General features: G+C 42.9%; 1 protein-coding gene across 2 annotated transcripts; it reads left to right on the top strand.

Annotated features, from left to right (window-relative positions):
- The first annotated feature begins 5,918 nt into the window (after positions 1-5,918).
- LOC119267543 (probable pre-mRNA-splicing factor ATP-dependent RNA helicase DEAH9) lies at positions 5,919-26,150 on the top strand. Of its 2 annotated transcripts, XR_005132486.1 has the most exons (25): positions 5,919-6,087; positions 6,204-6,348; positions 7,683-7,757; positions 8,553-8,642; positions 8,766-8,845; positions 9,069-9,138; positions 9,237-9,322; positions 9,865-9,934; positions 10,020-10,115; positions 10,657-10,762; positions 10,877-10,923; positions 11,009-11,092; positions 11,160-11,213; positions 11,655-11,755; positions 12,069-12,159; positions 14,023-14,187; positions 20,556-20,645; positions 20,729-20,800; positions 21,846-21,944; positions 22,065-22,151; positions 23,345-23,398; positions 23,637-23,716; positions 23,839-23,996; positions 24,076-24,241; positions 24,330-26,150. XR_005132486.1 is itself a non-coding variant. In XM_037548942.1 (24 exons), exons 1-23 carry the CDS (start codon positions 5,972-5,974, stop codon positions 23,984-23,986), a joined length of 2,106 nt encoding a protein of 701 aa, XP_037404839.1. In that variant the 5' UTR covers positions 5,919-5,971; the 3' UTR covers positions 23,987-23,996; positions 24,076-26,150. The 2 variants fall into 2 exon arrangements, 1 of the variants encoding a protein (XP_037404839.1); XM_037548942.1 differs by having other exon boundaries at positions 24,076-26,150.
- Positions 26,151-26,196: the final 46 nt, after the last annotated feature.

Raw genomic sequence — 26,196 nt, forward strand, 5'->3', positions numbered from 1 at the left:
CTGTACTTGTACTTACGAGAACTTTTGGAAATTTAAGAATAAAAAATGGAAAATTAATAAAAAATGGAAAATTTTGTAGGGAGACGAAAAAAGGGCGAATCCTATATGATGCCCGCGGGCGTCATAGAGGTGAGGCTTCGCTGAAGGCATCCCTTCTGACGCCCCAGTTTGTGTCGGCCCACGGTCAGCTTCACTGTTTCTTTCTCTTTTATGTTTCTTTTTTTTCTTTTTTTGATTTCCTGTTTCTATATTTTTTCTTTTCTTTCCCTTTTTATTTTTCTTTTTTTTCTTTTTTCTTGTGGTATACAAAATTTTATTGTCTATTACAAATGTTCATCGTATACTAAGAAAATGTTCACGGTATATTACAAAAAGGTTCAACGTGCATTATAAAATGTTCATCGCTATAACATCCCAAATTTTCAATTTAGAATGTTATACACTAGATCATCAGTGCATATCATATTTATCGCATTTTGGTTGATCCTAGAAATTTTACGCAACTCAAGGACCCTCGGAGAGAGTTGGGGATTTCGTTATTTTCAGATTTGAGTTGTCTCAAATTTTGAAAAGAGGGTCATTTGATTTTATTTATTTTATCTTCAATTATTTCTATTACAAAAATATGAGAGAAGGAATAAAATGACTTTCCAAAAATAAAGAAATATTGAGGATTTAATAAAAAATAATTAAGATTTTATTTTAGTTTTATTTGCTATTTTATTTGAATTTAGGAAAAATGCGCATTTTTCAAAATTGCATTTAGGCCCCAAATAAATGTTCATCCTGTGCGGCTTGATTTTAGAAGCCGGGGAAAATTTATTTTAGAATTTTTGGAGTCCGTTTAGTATTCCTTTTGTTTTTTTCTGAGCGTAACTGTTTTTTTTAAACGCAACTGACCTAACGGGTCGTGTCCGACCCGGACACTAGGCCCGTCCGGATTTATAAGCCGGGGAGCCCAGCCCGGGACCTCCCAAACCCTAGCGCCCCAGCCCCGCCGCGCTGCGCCGCCGCCACCGCCGCGCTGCGTCGCCCCGCGCCGCCGCCGACCGCCGCCGCCCGCCGGATCTGTCGCCGGAGGTAGACCACGCCGCCGCTGGTTTTTCCCGAAAAACCGTTCAGTTTTCCGACGGTTTTGTTCGTTTTTTTAGTTTCGGATTTATTTAAATAGATCGGTTTTTCCGGTTTATTTAAATAGCAAGCGTTCACCCGTTCGTTCGTTTTAACGGACGTTCATCGTTTTTCTTTTTTTCGGATTAAATCTGTGATTTTTCAGATCGCGATTTCTGATCTGATTTTCGTTTTAGTCTAACCTTTCGCTCGTTTATCGGAATCAGGCGATTCAAGCGCTTGGAGTTTCGTCTCGAAACCTTCTTTTCGTTTAACCAACTCAAACAAGTTTTTGCCACTGTAAAAATTGTCCTAGATCCAGAATAGTAAACGAAGCTTGTTTCTTTTGCCGTTTGTCTTTCGTTGCTTCGTTCGATTTGATTTTTTTTGCCAACCGGAGTTCTTAAGTTGAACTTTCTGTTTAGATCTCTTTTTTGAGTTTTACCTGTGCATTAGTTGAGTACTTATTGTACGCTTGTTTGTTTGCGATAGAGTACCCGGAGTGCGCCGCTTGCTACTTCGAATCGCTAGGTTTCCCGGATCATCAGCAAGGCAAGTAACACTTTGATCATGTTTTCCCCCTACCCAGTTTTATTGCATTAGATCAATCCTCACACATTGCATGATTATGATCTAATTAAATTGTGGGTTTGGGAAGTAGATGAGGTAGAACCTATTACCTGTCATTATCAAACCTTTGGGAGTTGCTTCTACGTTTGCTTATTTATGCAATGCTATGCTAGTAGACGTGGATTTGGTGAGTGTTTCCATGACAGATCTGAGATTGTTAATTAATGGTTTATCTAAGGTGGCAACTTAAATACACATCTGGGTGAATTGAGGCACCTGGGTATTCCAGTGATTGCCTGTTTTTCTTTTGGACCGCCACCCAGGCTCAAAGGGATCATGAGATTATTCATGCTAGAAACTTCCGTGTGCAACCACAAGCTATTATGGGCTCTAGCATAGTTGACTAAGTTGTGCGAACTCTTACAGTGGTAGACTAGCAGATGTAGGGGAAAGTAGGTGTAACGGTCTACCCAATCGTAAGGTGCTAGCGCTTCTGAAAGACTATGTCTCGGTCATCCGTCTTCTCAAACACCATGCAGTGCGAGAAACCAAACGGAGGCAATCGAGTCTTGTGGGGAAAAGTGCGCAAACCTCTGTAGAGTGTATAAACTAATCATGATTAGCCGTGTCCCTAGTTATGGACATCTTGAGTATCTAGTACCTGAATTATCATGTGAATCTCAACATGTTACTCTCTAAAATTAATTTTGTTGGGTTTGTTTAATGATGATGCTTAATTGGGATTGAGAATGCTGTCAACCATTCTCAATGTTTAACAACTACCATGATAGTTAAATAAATATTCCTTTGCAGTAGGGAAAAATTGACTTTACCCAAAAATATAACCATAGAGCTTTCCACCAGCCAAATATGCATATAGAATAGCCTGTTTCATTCCATTATTCTCTATGTGTTACTTTGCCAGCATATTCCATGTGCTGACCCGTTTCGGGCTGCAACGTTAATGTTGCAGACTTTTCAGACGACGATTAAGGAGTTTTAGGGTCGTGGTTCTATACTCAGTGATGCCGTTGGAGTTGATGGACTCACTTATCTTCCAAGCCTTCCGTTGTTATCGTTATTAGATGGCCTTAAGCTATATTTATTGTAATAAGTTCTCTTTTGAGACACTCGATGTAATAAATGTGTGATTGCTACTTTGTTATAAATCCTTCAAGTACTGTGTGGTGTCAGCATTACTGATCCAGGGATGACACCCGAGCATAGAGATTGGACCGTTTGAGGTCTGGTCGCTACAAGATGGTATTAGAGTACACGTTGACTGTAGGGCACGACCACTAAGCTAAAGACCTAGATCACTACTCACTCTCTTCTCTTTCCGACTTCTCATCTTTTCTACTCTTTTAGGATGATGGATGCAAGGAACAAGTTCACTCAACCGGAGGAAGATACACCCTTTGGATGTCACTTGAAGGAAGTCACTAGATACCTGAACATAGGAGTACCAAGCTTCATCGGAACCTACAATGCCACTTTACCTGAAGAAGAGCACTGGATGATTCAAGTACAAGTTCCAGTAAGGACATTCAAGCCAGTCACTGAGCCCATAGAGTTTTCTTTTGATGCACCAACTTGGAGTCTAGGAAAGAGCATGGCAGCTCACATCGCCATGGGACGTATTGGAGAAGTCTACCGCAATGATTTTAAGGATACTATCTACCAGATTTGTGGGCGCCGAGATGAGCACTGGGAGATGATCAGCACCAGGAAGGATAGATCAGTTGCAGCTTTTATCCAGGAGTTAAAACAGCACATTCGACGTCAGGAGAACCAAATGTGCGCCGACATGATAGATCTGAAGAAGGCGAGGACAAGAATCAAGGAACTGGAGGAAGAACTCAAGGCTACACGTGAAGATTATGAAGTGGAAATCAAAGTATTAGTGGACAAGAATGCCGACCTAACAATGAAGATTGGAATATTTATGAAAGGCCCTACGCCAGTAGAAGAAGACGAAGAACCCAAGGATATTCGTCCGGAAGACTACATCATCATTGATGACACCGACTCGGATCCAGACGATAGCGATGATGACTATGTTGATGAGCTGGAGCAGATATAATGGAGTCTGCAACCGAAGAATATTTCTAGTAGACCACCTCATCAGTAGTAGTAGTCCACCATGTAAATATAGTAGCCCGAGCACTTTTGCGATAGTTAGATCAATTGTATGCCCTTGTTTGATTAATTGAATAAAGTGAATTGTTTGCTTTTGCCTCATGTGCATATGGGTAGTGTTTTCTCTTTAGACCCCCTCTATTCTTAAATCTCATCTTTTCTAAAACCCCAGATGCCTCCGAGACGTGACTCCGGATTTACCTTTTCACCGGAGCTCACCCAGTTGATCCAGCAGCAGAACACATTGATGCAGTTGCTAGTCCAGAATCAGAATCAGGGGAACAACAACAACAACCCACCACCACCACCACCACCTGTTGATCACTTAGCCCATTTTCTTATGCTGAATCCGCCGGTGTTTTCCAGTAGCACTTATCTTCCAAGCCTTCCGCTGTTATCGTTATTAGATGGCCTTAAGCCATATTTATTGTAACAAGTTTTCTTTTGAGACACTCGATGTAATAACTGTGTGATTGCTATTCTGTTATAAATCCTTCAAGTACTGTGTGGTGTCAGTATTATTGATCCAGGAATGACACCTGAGCACAGAGATTAGATCGTTTGAGGTCTGGTCGCTACAATCGCATATTAAAAATTTGTTCAACGAATTATACAAATGCTCACTGCATATTTAATTGTTTTCAGTGTATATTATAAAAAATATTCAATGTGTATTAAAAAATTGTTCAATGTACATTACACAAATGTTCAATGCATATTAAAATTGTTCAATGTATATTACAAAATGTTCAATGGATATTTGAAAATTGTTCAACATACATTAAAAATGTTCAATGTGTCTTAGAAATTATTTTCAACGTATATATTCATATGCTCAAAATATTTGAAAATAAAATTCGAGCAAAAAAACATGGTGCTATAGTGGACCAATTTTTTTAGGGGTATCGCCAAGTTTTATTAAGCAAAATCCACGTGGAGTGGGATTACAAAAGGATCATGGGGATGGATCATCCAAACATGCCGCCCCTGATCTAAAGTGTTTGAAAACTTGGCTAACCTATCGGCTTCGCTATTAGTTGATCGGCCTTGAAAAGTAAAATAGGAATTAAACAAAAGAAGCTATGTTTCTAATTTCAGTGATGATGGTGCCAAAAGTACCATTGCTTCCTCTCTGAATATCACTCACCATTTGTTTTGAATCAGATGCGACGATGAAGTCATGTAGCACCAAACCATCTGCCAATGCTAGAGCCTCTCGGCATGATATGGATTCCATCGTGGCCACATCTAATATTCCATGTACCACCAGAGCCGAGCTTCCCAAGTAGTTACCCTCAGAATCTCTACAAATTGCCGCTGCCGACCCTACCATCTGGTTTCTTGCAATACTTGCATCAATGTGGATCTTGGCATACCCAGTGGGTGGAGCTTGTGGGCGTATAGTAGCTCGTCCAGCGGCTGCAGGTCTGCTTGGGATGTTCAACTTCATAAGATCAAGCTCCCTCAAGTAACTGCATATGAATTGATGTGTAGCACCAGGACTTTGGGAAATCGCCTCATGGAGAGCTTTTCTCGGTGCCCATTAAATTGCCCAAATGGCGAACCAACCTGTGGTTGGATGGTTAGAGGGACTGTGGTATCCCCAATACATCAGGATTCAAATCCTGGTGCTCGCATTTATTTCTGGATTTATTTCAGGATTTCCGGCGATGCACATTCAATGGGAGGAGACATTCCCGTCGACGACCAGGTGACTACGGTGACTTCGTAAATCTCAAGATGATATGCCGGCTCAGTCTTTCGGAGGTGTTCATAAGGGTAGGGTGTGCGTTCATAGGGATGAGTGTGTGCGCGTGTATATGAGCGCTTTGCGTCTGTACTGATGTTCAAAAAAAAAATCCCGCTATAATGTTCCACAGTACGTTTCTTTTATTTGAACTGCAAATGGCCGGCCCAGTTGGATGGACCCTATGCGAAGCCAGCCAGAAGAGCTTCTTGACGCACACGGGCGTCCGACAGGGACTCTCTGAAAAAAGACTGTTGCGAATGAGGGAATCAAATTGTCCAGCAATGGACCTGTAGCCCATCAGCGACGGCCTCTAAAGCCCACTAGAACAACCACCAGTCCCGCTTCCTCTCCAACCCCCCCACCACCACCCCCGCCATTGCCGAGCCACCCGAACCGGCGGCCATGTCGAGATTCTGGAGACCTGGGGCGGAGAAGCCGAGCGCATCGCTCGTCGACGACGAGGAGGGCGGCGTCCTCTTCCTCCCCACCAACACCAACGCTTCTTCCTCCTCCTCCGGGTGCGCTCACTCAAACCCTAAACCCTCTGCCTCCTTCCCTTCTCCTCTGCGCTCCCCTACCTGAGGTTCCTAAACTTGTGTCGGGGTGCTGCTGCCTCTGTTTTTCTTGGTGGTAGGTTTGGGTACGCGTCCTTGGAGAGGCTGAGGCAGCGGCTGCCGGTGTACAAGTACCGCAAGGCCATCCTATACCTGGTGGAGCGGCATGCCACGACCATCATCGTCGGCGAGACGGGTAGCGGCAAGTCCACGCAGATCCCTCAGGTACGTTCCTCCAGGCGATTTTTTCGTACAGCCAGTGCGGGTCCCTAGATCATTTGAGGATTTGTTTCTGTGCTGCGCTCTGTCGGGGGCATTCGGCCGAACAACTGGTGTGCGTGTACGCGCGAAGTGCTCAACCGACAGTGTGCATCATTGGTGTCATATTTGGTGGTTGTTCTGTTTGGATTCCAACAAGCACCGCACGTTTACTATGTTCTATGCTCTGGATTATTGACTGGGCGAGATCACGGGCTTTGGCTTAAATTTGTAGTAGTGATGGTTCCTCCTTCCTGCATTTGATCGAGGCCTCCAGTTGGTATGTACTATTGTGTGCCCACACCTAGCAATATATATCAACATAAAAGACTTCTCGCAGTAGGATAGTAAGCATGAACGATGGCTTAGGGATGACACCTACGGGCATTATCAGAGAAGAGGAGCGAGGGGACAGAATAAAAATAACGAGAGGTGAAACACTGTTTACAACTTCGCCAAATAGATCACCAACGTACCTGCATACCTGTCAGCAGCTCTTACATGAGGTTTACACTTATCTCCTGCTCATATATTGGCTCCTCACTTGAAGTATTACTCTCCAGCTAAAGTTCTGTTTCTTCTCAAGCTACCATCTGGTAAATAATTTATATGGCTGCTGTGTTGGCGTGTTTATGGCCTATCTGGCAACTGTCATGGTAATATGCGTTCAGTTTTAGGGAGAATATATCACTACAATACAATGCAAACTCAATGCTGGGCACAATCATGCAGACATTTTTTCTAGCGCTTAAATCAACACAAGAAAATATTGCAAAAGTTATCCAGAGTCTTGGCCTCTTTGGGTGCTGTACTGCTGTAAAACTTTTCACGACTTATATCTTTCAAGAGGAAGAAAGAGATTTCCATTGAGAGCAGTAACACACGCTTCCTACCTCATAATAATTTGTATCGTAACAAACATTCAATTTGGCTTGAAAGGTTCTATAAAGGTAGGCTGAACTGAGACCTATCTTTGTAATTTATTCTGTATATTGTTTGACATTGAAATTTGACTCCATGCTGAAACCAAATTAGTTTGCTTAGTCGCACATATATTTCAATTTGACTCCGGATCTCCTCCAGCTTTTGAATTTCAACATACATACTTGAAGGTTGAACGGAAAGTTTAGTTTGGTTGGTGAAAATGCCAATTTGTATTATTTGAAAGAAATGTAAGCCACAGACGTCACTCTTCTGCCTATTGCCTATCTCATCATCTGTAGCTCTTATGCCTATTGCCTATCTCATTATCTTACTTGCAGATGATGTTTCGTTTCTAATTTCATTGTATTATGAACCAGTATCTTAAGGAGGCTGGTTGGGCTGAGGGTGGTCGACTTATAGGTTGCACCCAGCCAAGACGATTGGCCGTGCAGGTATCAAATGTTTAAATGTTCATCAAGCTGTGTATCCTAATCTAGATGCTATGTAATACTAGGTTTCTCTTTTTACCTTCTGCTGAGAGCATGCACCAGATTGTTCTTTTGGGTACGTCCCTAGCATGGCGAGTAAGGCTCTTAGCTAATTATCTAGAGCAAGTTTCTGTATTACTTCTGGATGTTCTCCTATCACATTCTACCTCTCTTTATATATAGCTTCAAGTCCATGCTAAATTTGTAGCAAATCAAATCCTAGCAATATGAATCTAAGAAAAAGAAATGATTAGAGATAGATAACTCCTAAAAGATAAGCCTGGAGGACTTTCTCAGGCCTCAGCCATGGAGGTTTATCCAGCTTCCCCATTGTGACCTAGCCGTTTGTGACAGGGTTGCCATGTGGTAGTGGCCGTAGTGTCCAAAAGTGTGCCTGTAACAGGGGACTGCATCCTGCAAAATTATGTATCTTAACATTGAACAGATGGTTGACAATCCAACATTGAAATGCATTTTTTTCGAGAAAACACAAAGATCTTTGCGTTTCATTGCATTGAAGAGAAGGGTGAAAACTTTATTCATGTGGTTCAGCGTGATTTCTGGCATCATATACAGAGCAGTCAGCTGATAGAACCATATCTGTACTGCTTAGAAGATGGTAGCTGAACAATTTTTTTACTGCATTGGTATTACTAATTTTCGTATGTTTCAATTTTTCTTTTCTATTAGACTACATTTGTAGATGCCTATCTTTTTGTGACCACTTCCCTTTTCAACCCATCTTAATAATTTGAACAGACGGTTGCATCAAGGGTAGCTGAAGAAGTTGGTGTGAAACTTGGAGAAGAAGTAGGATATACAATAAGATTTGAGGATGAAACAAACCCGGTATGATCTAAGTTTTTCTCCTTGCACTGGTTTTCTTTGTCTGAATTCTACAGCATGAAACACATTTTCGATCTAATGGGTTTCATCCCTATGTACTCTGCTTATGCCTAAACGGTTTGACAGGGCATGACCATGATCAAATTTCTCACAGATGGAGTACTGATTAGAGAAATGATGGAAGATCCTCTTCTGAGCAAATATAGGTGCCATTTTATAACCCTCAATATTAGTATGACCTTAAGCTTGCAATCCTAATTGTCGCACATCATGTTTGATAAAATTTATCTCGATGTTGTGATTACACATTTGTGGTGAACTGGTGATAATCGTAGTGGAGTAAAAACACCTTTTTCAGTCGGACGGTTCCATACTAGTTTTACATTATTGATTATTCACATACCAATCCATGATTTTCTGTTTTATTAGTGTCATTATGATAGATGAAGCTCATGAAAGATCCATTTCAACCGACATATTGCTGGGACTCTTGAAAAAGGTTTGCAATTTGAATCCGCAAGTCTGGTTTCTCTTCGAGTCATCTGTGAATAATGTTTACTTTCCTGCTTTGCATGTTTCCTTACATCAATTGACCAGATTCAACGCCGTCGGCCGGAGTTACGCCTAATCATTTCCTCTGCAACAATTGAAGCAAGATCAATGTCAGCCTTTTTCAGCAATAGGTTGGTCCCTGTCTAGTAAGAATTTGTTTCATATCCTTTCATTTTTGCAATTCATTGCCATGTAACTTCCCCAAGAGAAAGAAGTACAGTGCGACTACCAGGAATCCTCAAGAAAGTGATGTAGTCAGAAAGCTGGTCTATGTAAAGAAGCACAATTGCCTTTCAACTATAGTAAATCTATAAGACATCTTCTTTAGCCAGTAAAGAAGCAACAATTGCTTCTCAACTATAGTAAAACCTATAAGACATCTTCTTCAGCCATCAACCATGGTAGCAAATTATTCCCAATTCTTGGTAACATTATGGTTTACATTGTTCAGGAAGTCGCTACGTGGTACTCCCTCCTTCCCAACATGTAAGGCATATAAGCTTTGTCCTAAGTCAAACTTTGTTAATCTCGACCAAGTTTATAGAATAATATATAACATCTACAATACCAAATTGTGAAGACACAGTTGTTAACTCTATAAGCACACCATTTGCGCTAGCAAGTTAGTTAGGGTCTGATCTTTGAATCTTCTTTTATCTTCTCTCATGGACAGGCGGAAGAATTCATTGCTCAAGCCTGCTGATGATTTGCCGAACCCAGAACCTGCTATACTTTCTGTTGAAGTACGTTTTCCTTGTGGCTGAAATATATAGATGGTGAAGGGTTCTCCTCCTTATTGATGAGAGTAAATTGGTTATGCTTCTACAGGGTAGAGGATATACAGTAGAAACTCATTATCTAGAAGAACCTGTCTCAGACTACTTACAGGCTGCTGTGAATACTGTTCTTATTATTCACGAAAAGGTTAGTTGTTTTGTATGGTGTGTCAAACAATAGATTCCATGTAGGTTGTTATGCTTCTTAAAATGCATTTGATCATTTGGGAACTTTTGGTTTCCTTATATCCGAGATTACACTTGACTTTTCTGGTCCGTTGATTCGTTGTATCGCATGACTTGACAGTTATTATTTATTTCTCATATGCTATACTTCTTATGAAACAAATAGCAAGTGTATTAAGATTTAGATGCTCCACTGCAGTAAGCATCTCGTCTGCATCACTTCTCAACATTAGTTTATAATCTCAGAGAAATTTGTTAATGGAAGCAAAGCTGACATGATCAATGTCCATCATATAAACAGACATATTTTTTCTGTTCCTTTTGATAATGTTGTAGACATGTAGTCCTTGAGGTGAATTTGGAGCTATCATCATTCATCTTTGTAGTGTAATGGTAGTGTCTATTCCTATATTTTATTTCCATTTTGAAGGTAAAAGAACTCTTCCAATCATCCAATATTGGATAGCTTTCTTTTATCTCCACTCATTAACTAATTTCTGCAGGAACCACCTGGGGATATTTTGGTGTTTTTAACTGGCCAGGATGACATAGATGCTGCTCTTAAGTTGCTAAATGATGAAATTCAACATCTGGGAAAACACTATTTTGGTAACTCCTTTTTCCGAATGTTAACAATGAAATAGGTCGTCCTTGCCACTTTTGATATAAGTTTGTGGTGGTAAATTATGTTTTCTAAGGCATTCAGATTGCTTTGATTATCAGATTTGGTGATTTTGCCTTTGTACTCCGGCCTTCCGCGGGGAGACCAAGTAAGTGGCCCCCCTCAGTAGTGTTATAAGAAGAATATAGTTGGCACTCCATGTTGACGCTATTTAGTATTTGTTGGCTTTCTAGGATCTCATTTTTGTTCCTACTTCCAAAGGGAAAAGAAAAGTTGTGATATCAACAAACATTGCTGAGACATCATTGACTCTGGAGGTACCACATGTGACATGTCTTTTCTAGCAAATATGATTTGACTGTCACTAATTTCTCTAAATTGCAGGGCGTGGTGTACGTTGTTGATAGTGGATTTTCCAAGCAGAAGTGCTATAACCCGGTACATTCTATTGTCCCATTGCAGTACTTCAATCTGGCTGACCTGGATATAGCTTTGCTTTTATTTCTTCTTTATAGTGTTTCTTTGTGAATCCTGAAACTTGAATGCCAACAGCTGCAATGATCTTTGTATAGTGCCTTGTACATCTATCAGGAAATCCTTGATTTGGCAATCCAGTACAAACCTATATGCGTAAAATAAATCCAGATGAGTTAATTCAGGATCCATCTCTTTATTTACTTATGGATCTGTTCAATAGTTTGTTGTTATTTATGGCATACTTAGGTGTTAACACATTCATGCACTGTGGCATTTACCCCAAGTCTCCCACTCCCTATTGAGCTAGAGGGCGGTTATATCTGAGATCAAATTTTTTGGTGTAGTTCTTTTGCCATGTTTAGTCTTCTTTGTTGTAGCTTAACTCTATATCTTGTTGTGCAGATTTCTGACCTCGAGAGTCTAGTTGTCGCACCAATATCTAAAGCTTCTGCAAGGCAACGAGCAGGCAGAGCTGGAAGGGTGCGACCTGGGAAATGCTTTAGGTATGTTGAGCAGTTTTTTATTGAAGTGTTGGGACTGGGATTGTTAATTTACGTCTCCTCTTTTATGGCAGTCCTTGATTTATTATGCTGGTCCATTTTCACAATTCCTAGTTCTCAACTCAAATAGTTTCTTTGTTGATTGCTTTATTTATTTAGTATTGTTTTTCTTTTTAACACGCTTAGTTTTGAATATTTTGAAAGCCAAACATTCATGCATTATAAATTCTGTAGATCCAGTATTCTGCAGACTGTAATATTATTCATCTTAGTATTTTACCACTTTGTTCATATTATAAGCTAATATTTCCTGCAGGCTTTACACAGAGGAATATTACCTAAGTGAAATGCAGTCAGATGGCATTCCAGAAATGCAAAGGTCTAACCTTGTTTCCTGCATAATACAGGTATCTTGGCCCATCTATTTCATGATTGTTATTGTTACATTAAAATAAATAAGTAGATATCATATACTCCCTCCGTCCCAAAAAAAGTGTGTACTAAAGTTGAGACACTTATTTTGGGACGGAGGGTACCATAACTTGCAGTTATTAACATATTATTATTTCTTAGTACGCCGTTTTTCCAACAGAACGATTTTTGCTGAATGTTATAATCATCGATAAACCCTACCTTTTGGTGCTTATGCCGCACAAGGGAACTTATGTCAGTTTGTGGAGTGAGGCATTTTGGAGCCCGAGCTCCAGCGAGCCTTTTTTCTTGAAAACTTGAAATTCATATTTAGAAGTGTCAAAAGATTGTGAAAACCATTTCATATGTATATAGATGTATTCTACATATGTGTAAAATTCCATTAGAAAATACTTTACCATGTGAGCTACACAAAAAAGACATTCGTGGATTTATAGTAACAAACAATGTGTGTACTGTTTGCTAATTTCAAATGGTAATTGTACCTGGCGAATGTTCTCTGTAAGGGGGGCGGCAAGCGAAACATCTTTGCTGGCAGCTTTTAGTTGTAAAACGAGATCAAAAGACGACAGTTTTTAAACGAAAATTGCCTTCTCGGGGAGAAACTGCCATGTCTTCTGAACAAAATGCCACCTATCCCCACTTCATCACAACTAAAAATGCCATCGAATCGTTTGCATGTGCCACTTCCCCTGGCGAACGTTCGCCAGTTAGGAGGGTCCTTTTCAAATCCATGTATATGTTGTTCTTGTGTACACATGCATAACAACGCGTATTACATGAGAAATTATAGGTACATAGATCACATCTATATGTACATGTCAAATTATTTTACACTTGGATATTTTTCCTTCTTTTTTTTTTGGAAAAACAGACTCACTAGAGCCTGGAATCGAAAATCATTTTTCGCAGTTTGTGGCCTTATATGCAGATCAACCATTTTATATCAGAAGACACATATGCATGACATATTGTTTGTTGCCGACTAATATGAATTGTTTTTACTTTGTATTGAAATTTAGATATGCCAATTGGCAGTTTACAAAGTAAGGTACCAGTCATTGTGAAGACTTAATTGTTACTACTAGAGAATTAGCACATTGAAGATGAAGACTCTAAAACAATATTACTAAACTAATTATATATTAGTATCTCCCGTGTTCATCAGCACATTAACCAGCTAGACTGTTAGAGCTTGTCTTCACATCTCTAAATCAATGGTGATTAAAATCATGATAGATACTCCCTCTGTAAACTGTTATACGATCGTGTAGATCACTACTTTAGTTATCTAAAAGATCTTATAAAAGTTTACAGAGGGAGTATATATTATGCATTTATTGTTAACTTTGACAATCCTCTGGCATTTCACTTTAAATAATGTGTCAATTTCCTGCATCATGCATAATAGTTTGACAATGCAGCACGATTCACTTATGCACTTGACTTGCTTAGTCATGAAACCTGGAAAATGCCCCAGCTGCCCACAAAAATGTACTCCCTCCGTTCCTAAATATAAGTCTTTTTAGAGATTCCAATATGGATTACATACGGAGCAATGAGTGAATCTACACTCTAAAATATGTCTACATACATCCGTATTTAGTTCGTATTGAAATCTTTAAAAAGACTTATATTTAGGAACGGAGGGATTAATTCATAGAAGATACTCTCTACGTTTCTTTGAAAAGTATGCACCAAAACATGTCCTTTAAACTGAATATTATTGATCTAATTTCCTGACATATATGATGTGAAATCTTCTTGAGGTTTTTGCACATAATATAAAATTTACGAGTATTACATAACACATCACTTGTTATGTTCTGTGATGACAGTTGAAAGCGCTAGGCATAGACAACATCTTGGGGTTTGATTGGCCAGCTTCTCCATCACCAGAAGCAATGATTCGGGCTCTCGAAATTCTATTTTCACTAGGAATCCTTGATGAAGATGCCAAACTAACAGTTCCCATTGGTTTCCAAGTTGCTGAGATGCCTCTGGTATGTGTATCTTACTACTCCTTTTCTCTTTCTGATAGTGTACTTATTCTTGTTTCTTCAAGAACATTTTACAGTTGGCTAATTGAACTAGTATCAGGAGTACATCTTGCTGTAGTAGTGACTAATGAGGCAGTCCTGTCATGACAGCCGAGTTAAATCAATTTGTTCCTGAGTTTGGGGCGTGTGAGTTAGGAAAATTCGCTAGCCAGCCTCAGTATTTTAGCAGTTTATCTCTAAATATTAGAATTTAATGTGATACTTATGGCAAAGAATTGCACAAGCATGAAAATATTGCGTGAAAAGTTGAAATTCCGACCAGTGACATGCCAGCTCCCACCGAGAAAAATGGTTACAACCCATTTGACGGTAACTGAGTGGCTATGGAATTTGGACTAGTGGTTTAAGAAAGTCATGTAGCAAGTATCTCAGTCTACTATAGCATGATAGAGTAATCATGGTTGAATGAATTATTTATGCCATATACTCATATCTTGAAAGATACTCAAATTTAAATAGGACTAACATAATTAATGTCAGTGTGACCTGAGTGAAACAATAATTCCAATAGGAAAAAAAGATATGCATGATATATATATATGTACACACACACACACACACACAAATATCACTGATATATTTTTGCCTTGCCATCTGCTAGGTTCAAATAGTAATTTAAGTGTCTTTAATATTAAAGAGAAGTTGGTGATTGTTCATCCACGCCTTCTCTCCTCCTCACAAATGAGACATGTGGGCTTTCACCTAGCCATGCCAGCATGCACAACGCAAGCAATGATCATTAAAGACATTCTCTCGGACTATGCAACATCTATTGGCCTCAAAATAAACTTCCACAAGTCAACTTTGATACCAATTAACTGTCATGAAGACACGTACAACTACATTGCAACCATCTTCGGGTGTGTGGTGGGCAAAATGCCCTTCACATACCTCGGTTTGCCTATGGGGACAACCAAGCCAACTATGCTAGATCTTTTCCCCCTTGTCTGTCGGGTGGAACGCAGGCTTTCGGCTACCCTCAACATGATCTCCTATGGGGGAAAATTGTCCCTTCTCAACTCGGTCATCACCTCCCTAATCATCTTCGCTCTTTGTACTCTCAAGTTGCCAGCGAGCATTATTGAACTTCTGGATAAAATCAGACGCAAATGCTTATGGACCAAAAAAACGGAGAATGGTGATTCTTGTAACTCTCTGGCGGCTTGGGACATGGTCTGCCAACCCAAGGTTTCGGGCGGCCTCGGAGTCATTAACCTCAAAGTACAAAGCGATGCACTCCTGTTAAAATACCTTCACAAATTCTATAACAGATGGGACTTTTTTTCGAGAAAATGCAAAGGGCTTTTGCATTTCATTGCATTGAAAAGATGGAGTTTTGATACAATCCTCCTTTTGGCTCCGACTCACAAGGCTGTCCAGCTTCGGGGCAAGTCGTAGGGACAACACTTTGGTGAAGATCTTTGCCACTAGGTGAATAAGACTTATAGGCCGGTAGTCATTCAGTGTGGTCGCGTCCGCGCGCTTCGGCAGCATGGTGATCAGCGCTTGGTTGAGTTTGCTGAAGCCGCGGCCCCTCATCTCATAGAGCTGCTGGAAGACATCCACAAAGTCTTGGCGTACCGTGGTCCAGCAGGCTCGCACGAACTCGGCAGTGAACCCGTCCGGTCCGGGTGCCTTGCGCGCCAGAAGCCGCTTGATCGCCTCCCAGATCTCTGCAGCGCTAAAGGGAGCATCAAGGTCTGCCAGGTCAGATGGCGTGATCAGCTCTGATAGGTCCAGCGTGCATTCACGGTCAACTGCGGTGCCCAGCAGTGCATCATAATGTGTGAATGCCTCTTCTGCCATGTGCTCATGATCGGTGACCACCTGGCCGTTCACGGTCAGGCTGAAAATCCTATTCTTCTGCCGCCTGAAGGAACATTGCCGGTGGAAGAAGGCTGTACTGGCATCACCATCTTTCAGAGTGGCTATCCGTGCGCGCTGCCGGGCAAATGTGCGCTCCATGGACGCGAGGCCAAGATAGCCGATCTTGAGCTGTTTGCGTAGCCAGTCCTCATGTGGCGTCAACTGCCGGTCTTCCCGAGCTTTGTCAAAGCGCGAAATGAGTTCACGCGAGATTGCCATCTTATGTTTAATGTTACCAATCGATCGTGAGCTCCAGCTTGTCAACTTGCGTGCTGTAGCCTGCAAGCGAAGCATCAGCCGGCGAAAGGGGTCAACGTCATGCACAGACCTCCAAGCCGTGTCCACCGTCGCGTGGAAGCCGTCCATGCGCAACCACAAGTCCTCGAAATGAAAACGCCGAAGGGCAGCCGGGACCGGGGCACAGTCCAGAAACAGCGGGCTATGGTCCGAGATCGCAGAAGCGAGGCAGCAAAGGTTGCAAGCAGCATGGGCTTCCCGAACAGATGGGACTTGCCTTGGGTGGATCTCATATGGAACACGTATTATAGCAACAAGATCCCCCATGCAGCTGACCCGTGCGGATCCTTTTGGTGGCGGGATGTCATGAGACTAATGCCCATCTACCGAGGGATTACCAAAGCCCAAGTCCACACGGGGAAGGACATACTCTTTTGGAAAGATCATTGGACGGATGGTATACTGGCAGAGACACATCCACGGGCTTTCTCTTTCGCCTCACAGGAGGATATTTCCGTTAGAGATTTCTTGGGCGCCACGACTTTACACGAAACGTTTCATCTGCCGCTCTCGGTTCAGGCGCATGCAGAGACTAGAGATCTTCAGAGTATCGTACGTGATATCCAACTGAATGATAGCCTCTCGGGGAATGATAGCTGGATCTGCACTTGGACGACCCAGACGTTCTCGGCCAACAAATATTTTAACTTTTACTTCAGGGAGGTCCGAGCCCATCAAGCTTATACCTGGCTTTGTAAGTCTAAGGTTACAATGAAAATAAAGGTCTTTGGGTGGCTTCTCCTGTCCGACAGACTCAACACCAGAAACATGCTGAAGCGAAGACATTTCAACACTGGCAATGACTATACTTGCCCCCTCTGCGATTCCAACGTGGAAGAAACGCTTGAACATCTGTTCTTCGGTTGTGCCTTCAGCAAAGACTGCTGGTCTGATATTGCCATAAGTTGGAGCGCTCAAGGTTCACGATTGGATTGGATAAGCACAGCCAAGGATGCATGGAATAAGCCAATGTTCATGGCAATATTCCTACAAGCTACATGGAGCATCTGGAAGGAACGAAATAATAAGGTTTTCAGAAGAATAACACCCACGAAAACATCCTGGATATCAAGGCTAAAAGAGGACCTCTCTCTCCTAACTCATAGGGTTGGAGAAAAACACACCTCATTTCTCACTTCCTTTATAGCTACTCTTTGATCTTCTCCTCCCCCCCATCCCCAAAGGGGCTGGCATGTACAAAATCATATGTAAATTCACTCATTCATTAATTTAATTACACACTCCTACTGTTTCAGGTGTCAAAAAAAAAAAACAATCCCACGTTTTTTCTGCCCCACATGGTGCAACATCCCACACTATTTTTCAAACCCCTCGTTAAGCCTGGCTACCACCTGGGATCTAGACTGTCCCAATAGACCAAAAGTGATCTTTCCTGCGCACTTTGTCCTCACTCATGCGCACCCGGGAACAACTTCCCGGTTGGTCACTCATCCTCAAATTACCCCAGGCCAAGCACGCTTAACTTAGAGGTTGTTTGGAGCTGAGCTCTGGAAAAGAAGGCGCACCTTGTTGATATGAGTAGTCTATCATTCCTTTTAAGCCAGAATGTCACACTCCTGTTACTTGATTTTAGGCCCATAGATTCATCGTATAATAACAGCTCCATGTCGATCTCAACGATGAAACAAACTTCAAAGCAGCTGAAGTCTTTCTGTGGTCCCTTGCTTCCCCATTGTCCTCCAAGCAGCCCCACCCCCATGATTCCATCTGACCATCTGCTCTGTCGCCGCATCCTTAAGGCTATCAGTGCTGATACCTGTCACCTCTGTCCTTTTGAAGCCACCAGGTCCAAACCTCACCAGCCAGCGCTTCCTATCGACACTGCCAGTCAACTCAGCATCTGGCAAGTGGGTTTTCGACGCGATGCCAATGGAGTGGTTCACATGTTTGCGTCAACGTATGGATCTAGGATCCGAGCTCACCTCGTTGCCCAAGATGTAGGGGACCGCCCCAGACGCAGGTCGCCCCACCACGACTACAGTCGCTCAGGCGAAGGGCTTCAGTGGCTAGTTCTTTTCAGCTGCAGCTTCACCAGAGTTACCCCACAGAAACAGCGGTCGAAAAAAGTTCTAGAGAAACTTTAGTCCAGTTCTTTTCGGCTCCTATCCCCCTTGCCTTACTTTCTGAATTGTCTGATAAAAAGTCAGTAATGCCCCTTGGCTGTAATTGTGTGATGTTCTAACTTGTATTACGTTTTTCTTCCTGATGTGTTTATCCAAAGTGGTCGGATCCTTCCCTGGACCCTGCGTAAGCGGGAGCTACATGCACCGGGCTGCCCCTTTTTTTATGTGTTTATCCTAGATGCGAGCAAGAGAACAATTTACGAACATCATAAAGTACTAAATGGGGGGTGGGGTGGGGGTGAGGGGTGCTTTTAAGAGCGTAAGGTGAGGTGCCACTTTACACTCATAAATATATAATAATGTATGGCAGCCAATTAGGAGATGTAACAAATCATAGGCCTCAAATCATCTTCTAGAACGGCGCCCTTGAACTTCAGCCAGATGCGGAGGAGAAGCAGCATAAGCAGACGCGGAGGAGAAGAAACAGATGCGGATTAGAAGAAGCAGAGGTGGAGGAGAAAAAGGGCAGCCAATCAGCCAGGCACATATAGAAACAGAGCATCGGGTGGGGATGGAAGCAAGGGAGGGCGGGGAGAAGAAGATAGAGGAGGGGGGAGGGGCCAGATGGGGATCAATGACAGGAGAAGAAGCTGGTGGATCTGGCCGCCGGCCGCTGCCTAGAGAGGAGAGCAGAGGAGGGCGGTGAGAAGTGAGACGAGGGGGAAAGAAGATAAGATGGGATCCATATCTTGCCGCGCTGCTGGGAGAGGGCTGCACCAGATTAGGAGCAGCTGAGACTGGAGTGGAAGAAGCTGGCGGCGCAGATTGAAGCTGCGAACGGAGGTTCTTCACTCTGCAGTGGCCGTCGCCGCCAGAGAGGAGAAAACTCTTTCTCCGCAAGCTTTTGGTGTGGACTGGTCTTATTCCCTCCCCCCCTCCTTCCCACCTTAGTTGCGCATGTAATTTTGCCTCTGTTCTCTCTTTCCCTCCAGTTTCCCGCACGAGTTTGAGAGCTCAGTTACCTGCTGCCTACTCTGACTATGGCATCTGATTTGGCCCAATGCGGTGCCTTGCGCGCCTAAGCGACACTCCAGATGCCTCAAAGCTCCAAGGCGGACGCCTTTCGAAGCTGCCAAAGAGCTCGACGCCTTGCCGCCGGAAGGCGCCCTGCTGCCTTAGGGCCACCTTAAAAACAATGTAAACTAGATGATTCCCTGTGCTTTTCGGCGGGAACATCTGCATATAAATTGTTGTAAATAAATTTTTACTGCGGGAACATTTGCAAATTGTTTTTAAAAAATTACCATGGAACTCAGTTGGCGACCCTAACAGGTAGATCTAGAAGCCAATACAATCTGCATCTAATCCATCATCAGGGTTGAGTTTCAATTGAAGCTAATACTCCTTCCTTACCTAGATCTAACATAGAGTCCTGAAGACTGGACCAATTCAACCAAGCCATAAGCGATGCTGCAAGTAGTATATTGTGGAGCATCATAGGAAAAGGATGATAATCTACTTATCTACATCTACAGCAAACAAAAAGAGTAGAGGTCAGAGTTGAATAGAGTCCTACTTATAAGGTAAACCCATGAGCGCTTGCTGGCTTTCAACTATAGAGCCCAAAAAAGCTATTACTAAGAAAATGTCTTAGGCTGTTCAAATAATTGTTTCTGTGGTGTCAGGAAGTACAAAGAGCAGACCGAGTGACCATTGCAATTCTTGCTTATTGATTGCACTTTCACTGCATAATCAGACCACAGTAGGTGAATACAAATGGATTGCTTGTTTGATGGGTTTCTATGCTCTTATGATGCTTTAATTATCGACTTAACCATCAGGCATACAGTTTTACTCTCCTGACTGTGCTCAATGACTTTCTGATAGCACATGAAATTATGCTGCTATGTCGACCATTTACTTACAGGATTTTATATCTTTCCATACTTGTGCAAGCCTACTCAATTATACATTTATACTTGTACTGTCTTTTATGTACATCTGGTTTACTTACATTTTGGTGAATAATGCTCTCTTCTAACAATATTGCTTGATTTTCTGCAGGACCCCATGATCTCAAAAATGATCTTGTCAGCAAATGATTTTGGATGCTCTGATGAGATATTGACGATAGCAGCATTTCTATCTGTTCAGGTTAGGATTTTTGTCTGATATGCCTTTCATTTTTTGTGTGCTATTTTAATCTTTGGATTGTTCTGATAACCACCAATTTACAGTCTGTGTGGGTCTCTATGCGGGGAGTGAAGAAGGAATTTGATGAGGCCAAACTTCGGTTTGCCGCTGCTGAGGTTTGCAGGATCAACTTGCTGCCTCATATCTTTGGTTACACGGGAACCCTGATGTTACTTTGCTGCTTTTTTTTTACAGAAATTTTAGCTATTAATATTTGAAAACTAGACCAACAGGGAGTAGACATTGTTTTTTTTATTAACGAAAGACAATCGTGAGGCACTCCCCTGTAGAGCACATGGCTCAAACGTGGGTGGTGGGCTGGGTGTGCAGCCGCGCACGCGTATCTAGCAAACGGGTTGACACCCAGTTCTCTACTCAACCATTAATATTGACACTCATTTTGGTGCTTAGCGTTGCCAGCTGCAAAATGTGATACCCATATACCACAGTAGAGGAATATCATGTTATTAAGTATAATCCTTGTTTTCATTTCAGTTAACTCATGATCAAGTTCCTAAAATAGACAAAAGACTAAACAACTGCTCTCGTTTTCAGATTTCAGCAAAATCCTTAATGGTTATTCTGCTTAAACACTCTCATCATTGATCATTATGGGCTTACAAGCAGTAAGCTAGCACTAGTGATACTGACTAGTTCTAGAAAAAATGATTTTGGGCAGCTCATGATTAGTGTTATGGAACAAAACTTAAGAACTTTTATCGTGAAAACGCATACGACCAGCATCGTCCCTATTTAGGAGCCTACTTCTCTGTGTTCTGCACATGCATGTGCAAACTGCCAGAACTCAGAGGTATGTTCTCCAATAGCTTGTGTGCGAAATTGTTGGTAAAATTGTCCATGTCATCAACCAACAAGTTATCAGACAACTATTTGAATAGAGTGCATCTAATTCGTTAAATAGAAAAGGAGATAATGAATAAGTTTGCTCTCTTTTCACCTTGGAGCTTGTGCAAGTGTTGTTGATTCAAGTTCATACAAGTTTGCTCTCTCCTTCGATTCCACATCATCACATATCCTATGTGGCAAAATTTACCTACATATATCATTCAACTATTGGAGATGCCCTAATTATATTTGCTCTTGGTTGCCTTTTCATCTTTGCCAATGGTCTTGAGTCTTGTATTTTATGTTGTAACCCAGGGTGATCATGTAACATTCCTGAATATCTACAAAGGATTTCACCAGTCTGGAAAATCTAGTCAGTGGTGTTACAAGAACTTTTTGAATCACCAAGCACTGGTCTGTTTTTGTTGTTTAAAGACATCATTCTTTTTAATTAAGAATATGCGCATATCCAAAGCTATGCTATTCTTGTTGCACACATCCATTTTGAACAACATTTTGTGCTCTTTGCTGCAGAAGAAGGTCATTGAAATCAGGGCACAGCTTGTCAGGGTAGTGAAGAGGTTTGGCATACAGCTGAAATCCTGCGACAGAGATATGCAGGTAGGATCTTTCCAGCTTTTTTCTCGCACATCGAACATTTTGTAGTTGGAGAAGCACACAGAAGGCACAAGAACTTACAGGGCCAAATGGAAAACAAAAGGCAAATAAAATCACCGAAACAAAAGCCTGGGCTATTAAAACAAAACCCACGTACGCTAAGCTACAAAAGCAGGAAGGCAAAAAGGAGCAACAGCGTAGCACTACGGCATGCCCATCACGTCCGGAGGCCTATAATGCAGCGGTAGCCTCCTCAAGGAGTTGGTGCTGGCCAGCTTACATTGCTCAGCTTCGAAATATTATGTTTCATGCACCATCCAGTAAACCCAAGCAATTCTTCTATTGAATTGCGAAAGGTGAGACTTGAACCCAAGCCAAGACCTCCTGGCTCTGCTAAGTGTCAAAAAACGTCTTACATTATGGGACGGAGGGAGTAAGTCTCATGCACCAACTATTAGAACCAAAAGTCTGAACTGGTGGAGAAGGTCGAGCAATATGTCCTCCGCAAGTGAATGGCAGTTTGGGTTCGCCCCATCGAAGACGCAAGGATCTTTTCAGTTTCAATTATTTTGTCTATGATAACTTATACCCAAGCTCTGTGTGTGTACCAGGGCTACTTCAAGTGTTTTCTATAATGCCGTCCTGCAAAATAATAATCTTAAATAGTAACTCTTATCCCCATGATCCGTACATCCTTTAAAAAAGAACATTATTTTGGCCGCTGCCTGTTAATTAAGTTGGTCATTTCAGTAATATCCATAACTGAATGAAAATGCATTTGCTTTTCAGATTGTGTTATTATTTGTATGCATTTTTGGAAATTATATGCTATTATGAAATGGAATGACTATATCCAGCTTTATTCGCATAGAACTCAATGACATTCCAATCCGGCATTGTTTCTCCTCATTTGTGGAGAATATGCATACAATGCACAATTTGGAGTTTTGGACTGTTAGGTATCAACATTTACCACTCAGATAGTCTAACGACTATTTTCTACTAATTGTTTGTACTAGTGGTTTTCAGTATCTTGCTCTTATAGAATTATTTTACAACTCGTTCTACGTACTGGTGAAAATGCTTAGAACTTCCTGCCTTAATCATTTCTTTACGAGCTGCGGTTATAATGTCCACAGGTTGTTGAACCTTTCATGCACTTATGCTAACTGCAGTGTTATCTCAATATTCTGCAGGCAGTTAGAAAGGCCATTATTGCTGGTTCGTTTGCTAATTCATGTCATCTGGAGGTATTTACTCACATATTACATTATTGAGCAAATGTCATGTTATCATATATCTCTAGGATGTAGCACGTAACCAGAGCTTCGTTTCATCTTATCATACATCTCTAATTTTTTTTTGTGGTTGATGTGACGTGCCCTTGCACAATTTCTTTAATTTATCCTCAATAAGTGCAGCTATCAGCTGCATATGCAATTGGCATGTAAGTTGCCGTTGTCCCTACTGACTTTCTCTGCTACACAGGAATATGGCCAGAATGGAATGTATAAAACAATTAGGACGTCACAAGAAGTTTACATTCATCCATCTTCCGTGCTCTTTAGGTAAGTTTAGCAATTTTTTACTATATGACATTTATTTGGGTGTCTCTGTGGTATAGCTCCTTATGCACTTCTTTGGGAACAATGCACCTCGTGGACTTCATGACATTGCCCTGACATTTTAGGGTTAATCCAAAGTGGGTCGTCTACCAGTCTCTTGTTTCAACTGACAAGCACTATATGCGTAATGTAATTGCCATTGAACCATCATGGCTTACTGAAGCTGCACCGCATTTTTACCAGTTCCGAACACCCAATCCAGCTCCGCATTAACTTAACCGTGGTAATTTCTTACCCAATTGTGTTTTCCTTCCATTTGTCCATTGTAACAATGTTTTTAAGTCATGTTATGTTGATTGCAGACGGTGCAATGTTGCATTTATGGTAAGAGTACTAAGGTCGGCTGGGGTCTCACTATTTCCATCAGTCCATTTGGGCCAGTATACCAATCAGTATGACTTGTTCTTATCAAATAGTATGAACTACTTTGAAGAAAATCAATTGGGGCACATTTGGTGGGCAAAGAAAGTAAGTCTCATTTGAATATTATCTTTGTTTGCTCAAGCTCGACCTCACACGTGCCTTCGACTCCATCTCGTGGCCCTTCCTCTTTGAGGTGCTGCGCAAGTATGGATTTGGGGACCGATTCCGGGAGTGGATGGCCATTCTGCTCTCCTCGGCAAGCACGCGGGTCATGATCAATGGAGTTCCCGGTCCGCCAATCTGGCACCGGCGCGGCCTACGACAAGGTGACTCCACCTCACCACAACTCTTCGTGCTGGCGGTGGACACCCTTGGGAGACTGATGCGACACGCCCTACAGACCGGCATCCTTCAGCAGCTGCATCCCCGACGAGCCATCCCGGCGATCTCTCTTTACGCCGATGATGTGATGATGTTCTGCCATGCCACTACTGAGGAGATCGCCGCTGTCAAAGGCATCCTGGACGTGTTCGGTACGGCTTCTGGGCTCCGCGTGAACTACGCCAAGAGCTCGGCCACGATCCTTCACGCCGGCGACTACGAAGTGGGGCTGCTGGAGCCACTCGGGTGCCCTGTCGTGGCCTTGCCGGTTACCTACCTGGGCATCCCGCTCTCCACTCGCCGCCCATCCGCAGCGCAGCTGCAACCCCTCGTCGACGCGGTGGCGGGCCGGCTGCCTTCCTGGAAAGCTTGGCTGATGAACAAAGCGGGACGGCTAGCGCTCGTCAAATCGGTGCTTAATGCAATACCGATCCATCAACTGCTAGCGCTTGCGCCCCCAAAGAAAACCCTGAAGCAATTAGAGAAGATTCAGCGCGGGTTTCTTTGGGCCGGCCGCGCGGATGCCCACGGTGGACATTGCCACGTCAACTGGCGTAAGGTTTGCCGGCCACTTGAATATGGCGGCCTTGGCATCCGGGACCTCGAGCGCACGGGGCTATCACTTCGGCTGCGCTGGCTATGGCTCACGCGCACGGACACTACTCGAGCCTGGCAGGGGCTGGACACGCAATTTACGACGGAGGAGCGTGCGCTCTTTTACGCCTCCACGACTATGGCAATTGGAGATGGCAGGACAGCCCTGTTCTGGGAGGATCGCTGGCTTGGTGGCCAATCCGTCCGCGAGCTTGCGCCTAGACTCCTCAAGTGCATCCCCAAGCAACGTCAAAAATCCAGAACGGTGGCGGAGGCCCTGGCCGGCAATAGTTGGGCACGTGACATCCATGGCCTGCTAGGCCTCCCAGAGATCGGACAGTACCTTCAGCTCTGGCACTTAGTGCAACATGTCGAGCTGTCCAATGAGCCGGACAGGCTGCTCTGGAGCTGGACAGCCAGCGGCGTCTACACCGCCCAGTCTTGCTACTGGGCAACTTTCCAGGGCGCGACGGGCTGCCACTCCTGGAAGCTCATTTGGAGGAGCTGGGCACCGCCCAAGGTGAAATTCTTCCACTGGCTGGCATGTCAAGATCGCTGTTGGACCGCGGAGAGACTCGCACGCCATGGCCTGCAACATCACCCGCGGTGCCTTCTGTGCGATCAGGAACCGGAGACGATCGGGCATCTGATGCTCACATGCCCATTCACTAAACAGACATGGCAGGAGGTCTTATCTTGGCTGCGCTTGCCGGCGCCGGCGCCCGAGCACGACGGCTCGCTCATGGATTGGTGGCTGCGCGCAAAGGAACGCACACCACCAGCGCTCCGCAAGGCGCTCAAATCTGTGGCACTTTTGGTACCGTGGATGATCTGGAAGCATAGAAATGCGTGTGTTTTCGACCATGTGTCCCCATCGCTGAACGAGCTTGTAGACAGGATCAAAGACGAGACCAGATGTTGGGCAAAGGCTGGAGCTCAAGGGCTCAGGGTCGTTTTGCCATCATCCTGGGACGTGCACTGAGCCTCTGTTGTCTGTGTGTACAAACCGCCTCCTAGGAGGATGTAAATACCCTCTCTTTCCAATGCAATGAAACGCAAAGGCCATTTGCGTTTTCTCGAAAAAA

This window comes from Triticum dicoccoides, chromosome 3A (assembly GCF_002162155.2).
Source record: "Triticum dicoccoides isolate Atlit2015 ecotype Zavitan chromosome 3A, WEW_v2.0, whole genome shotgun sequence".
Classification (NCBI taxonomy): Eukaryota; Viridiplantae; Streptophyta; class Magnoliopsida; order Poales; family Poaceae; genus Triticum; species Triticum dicoccoides.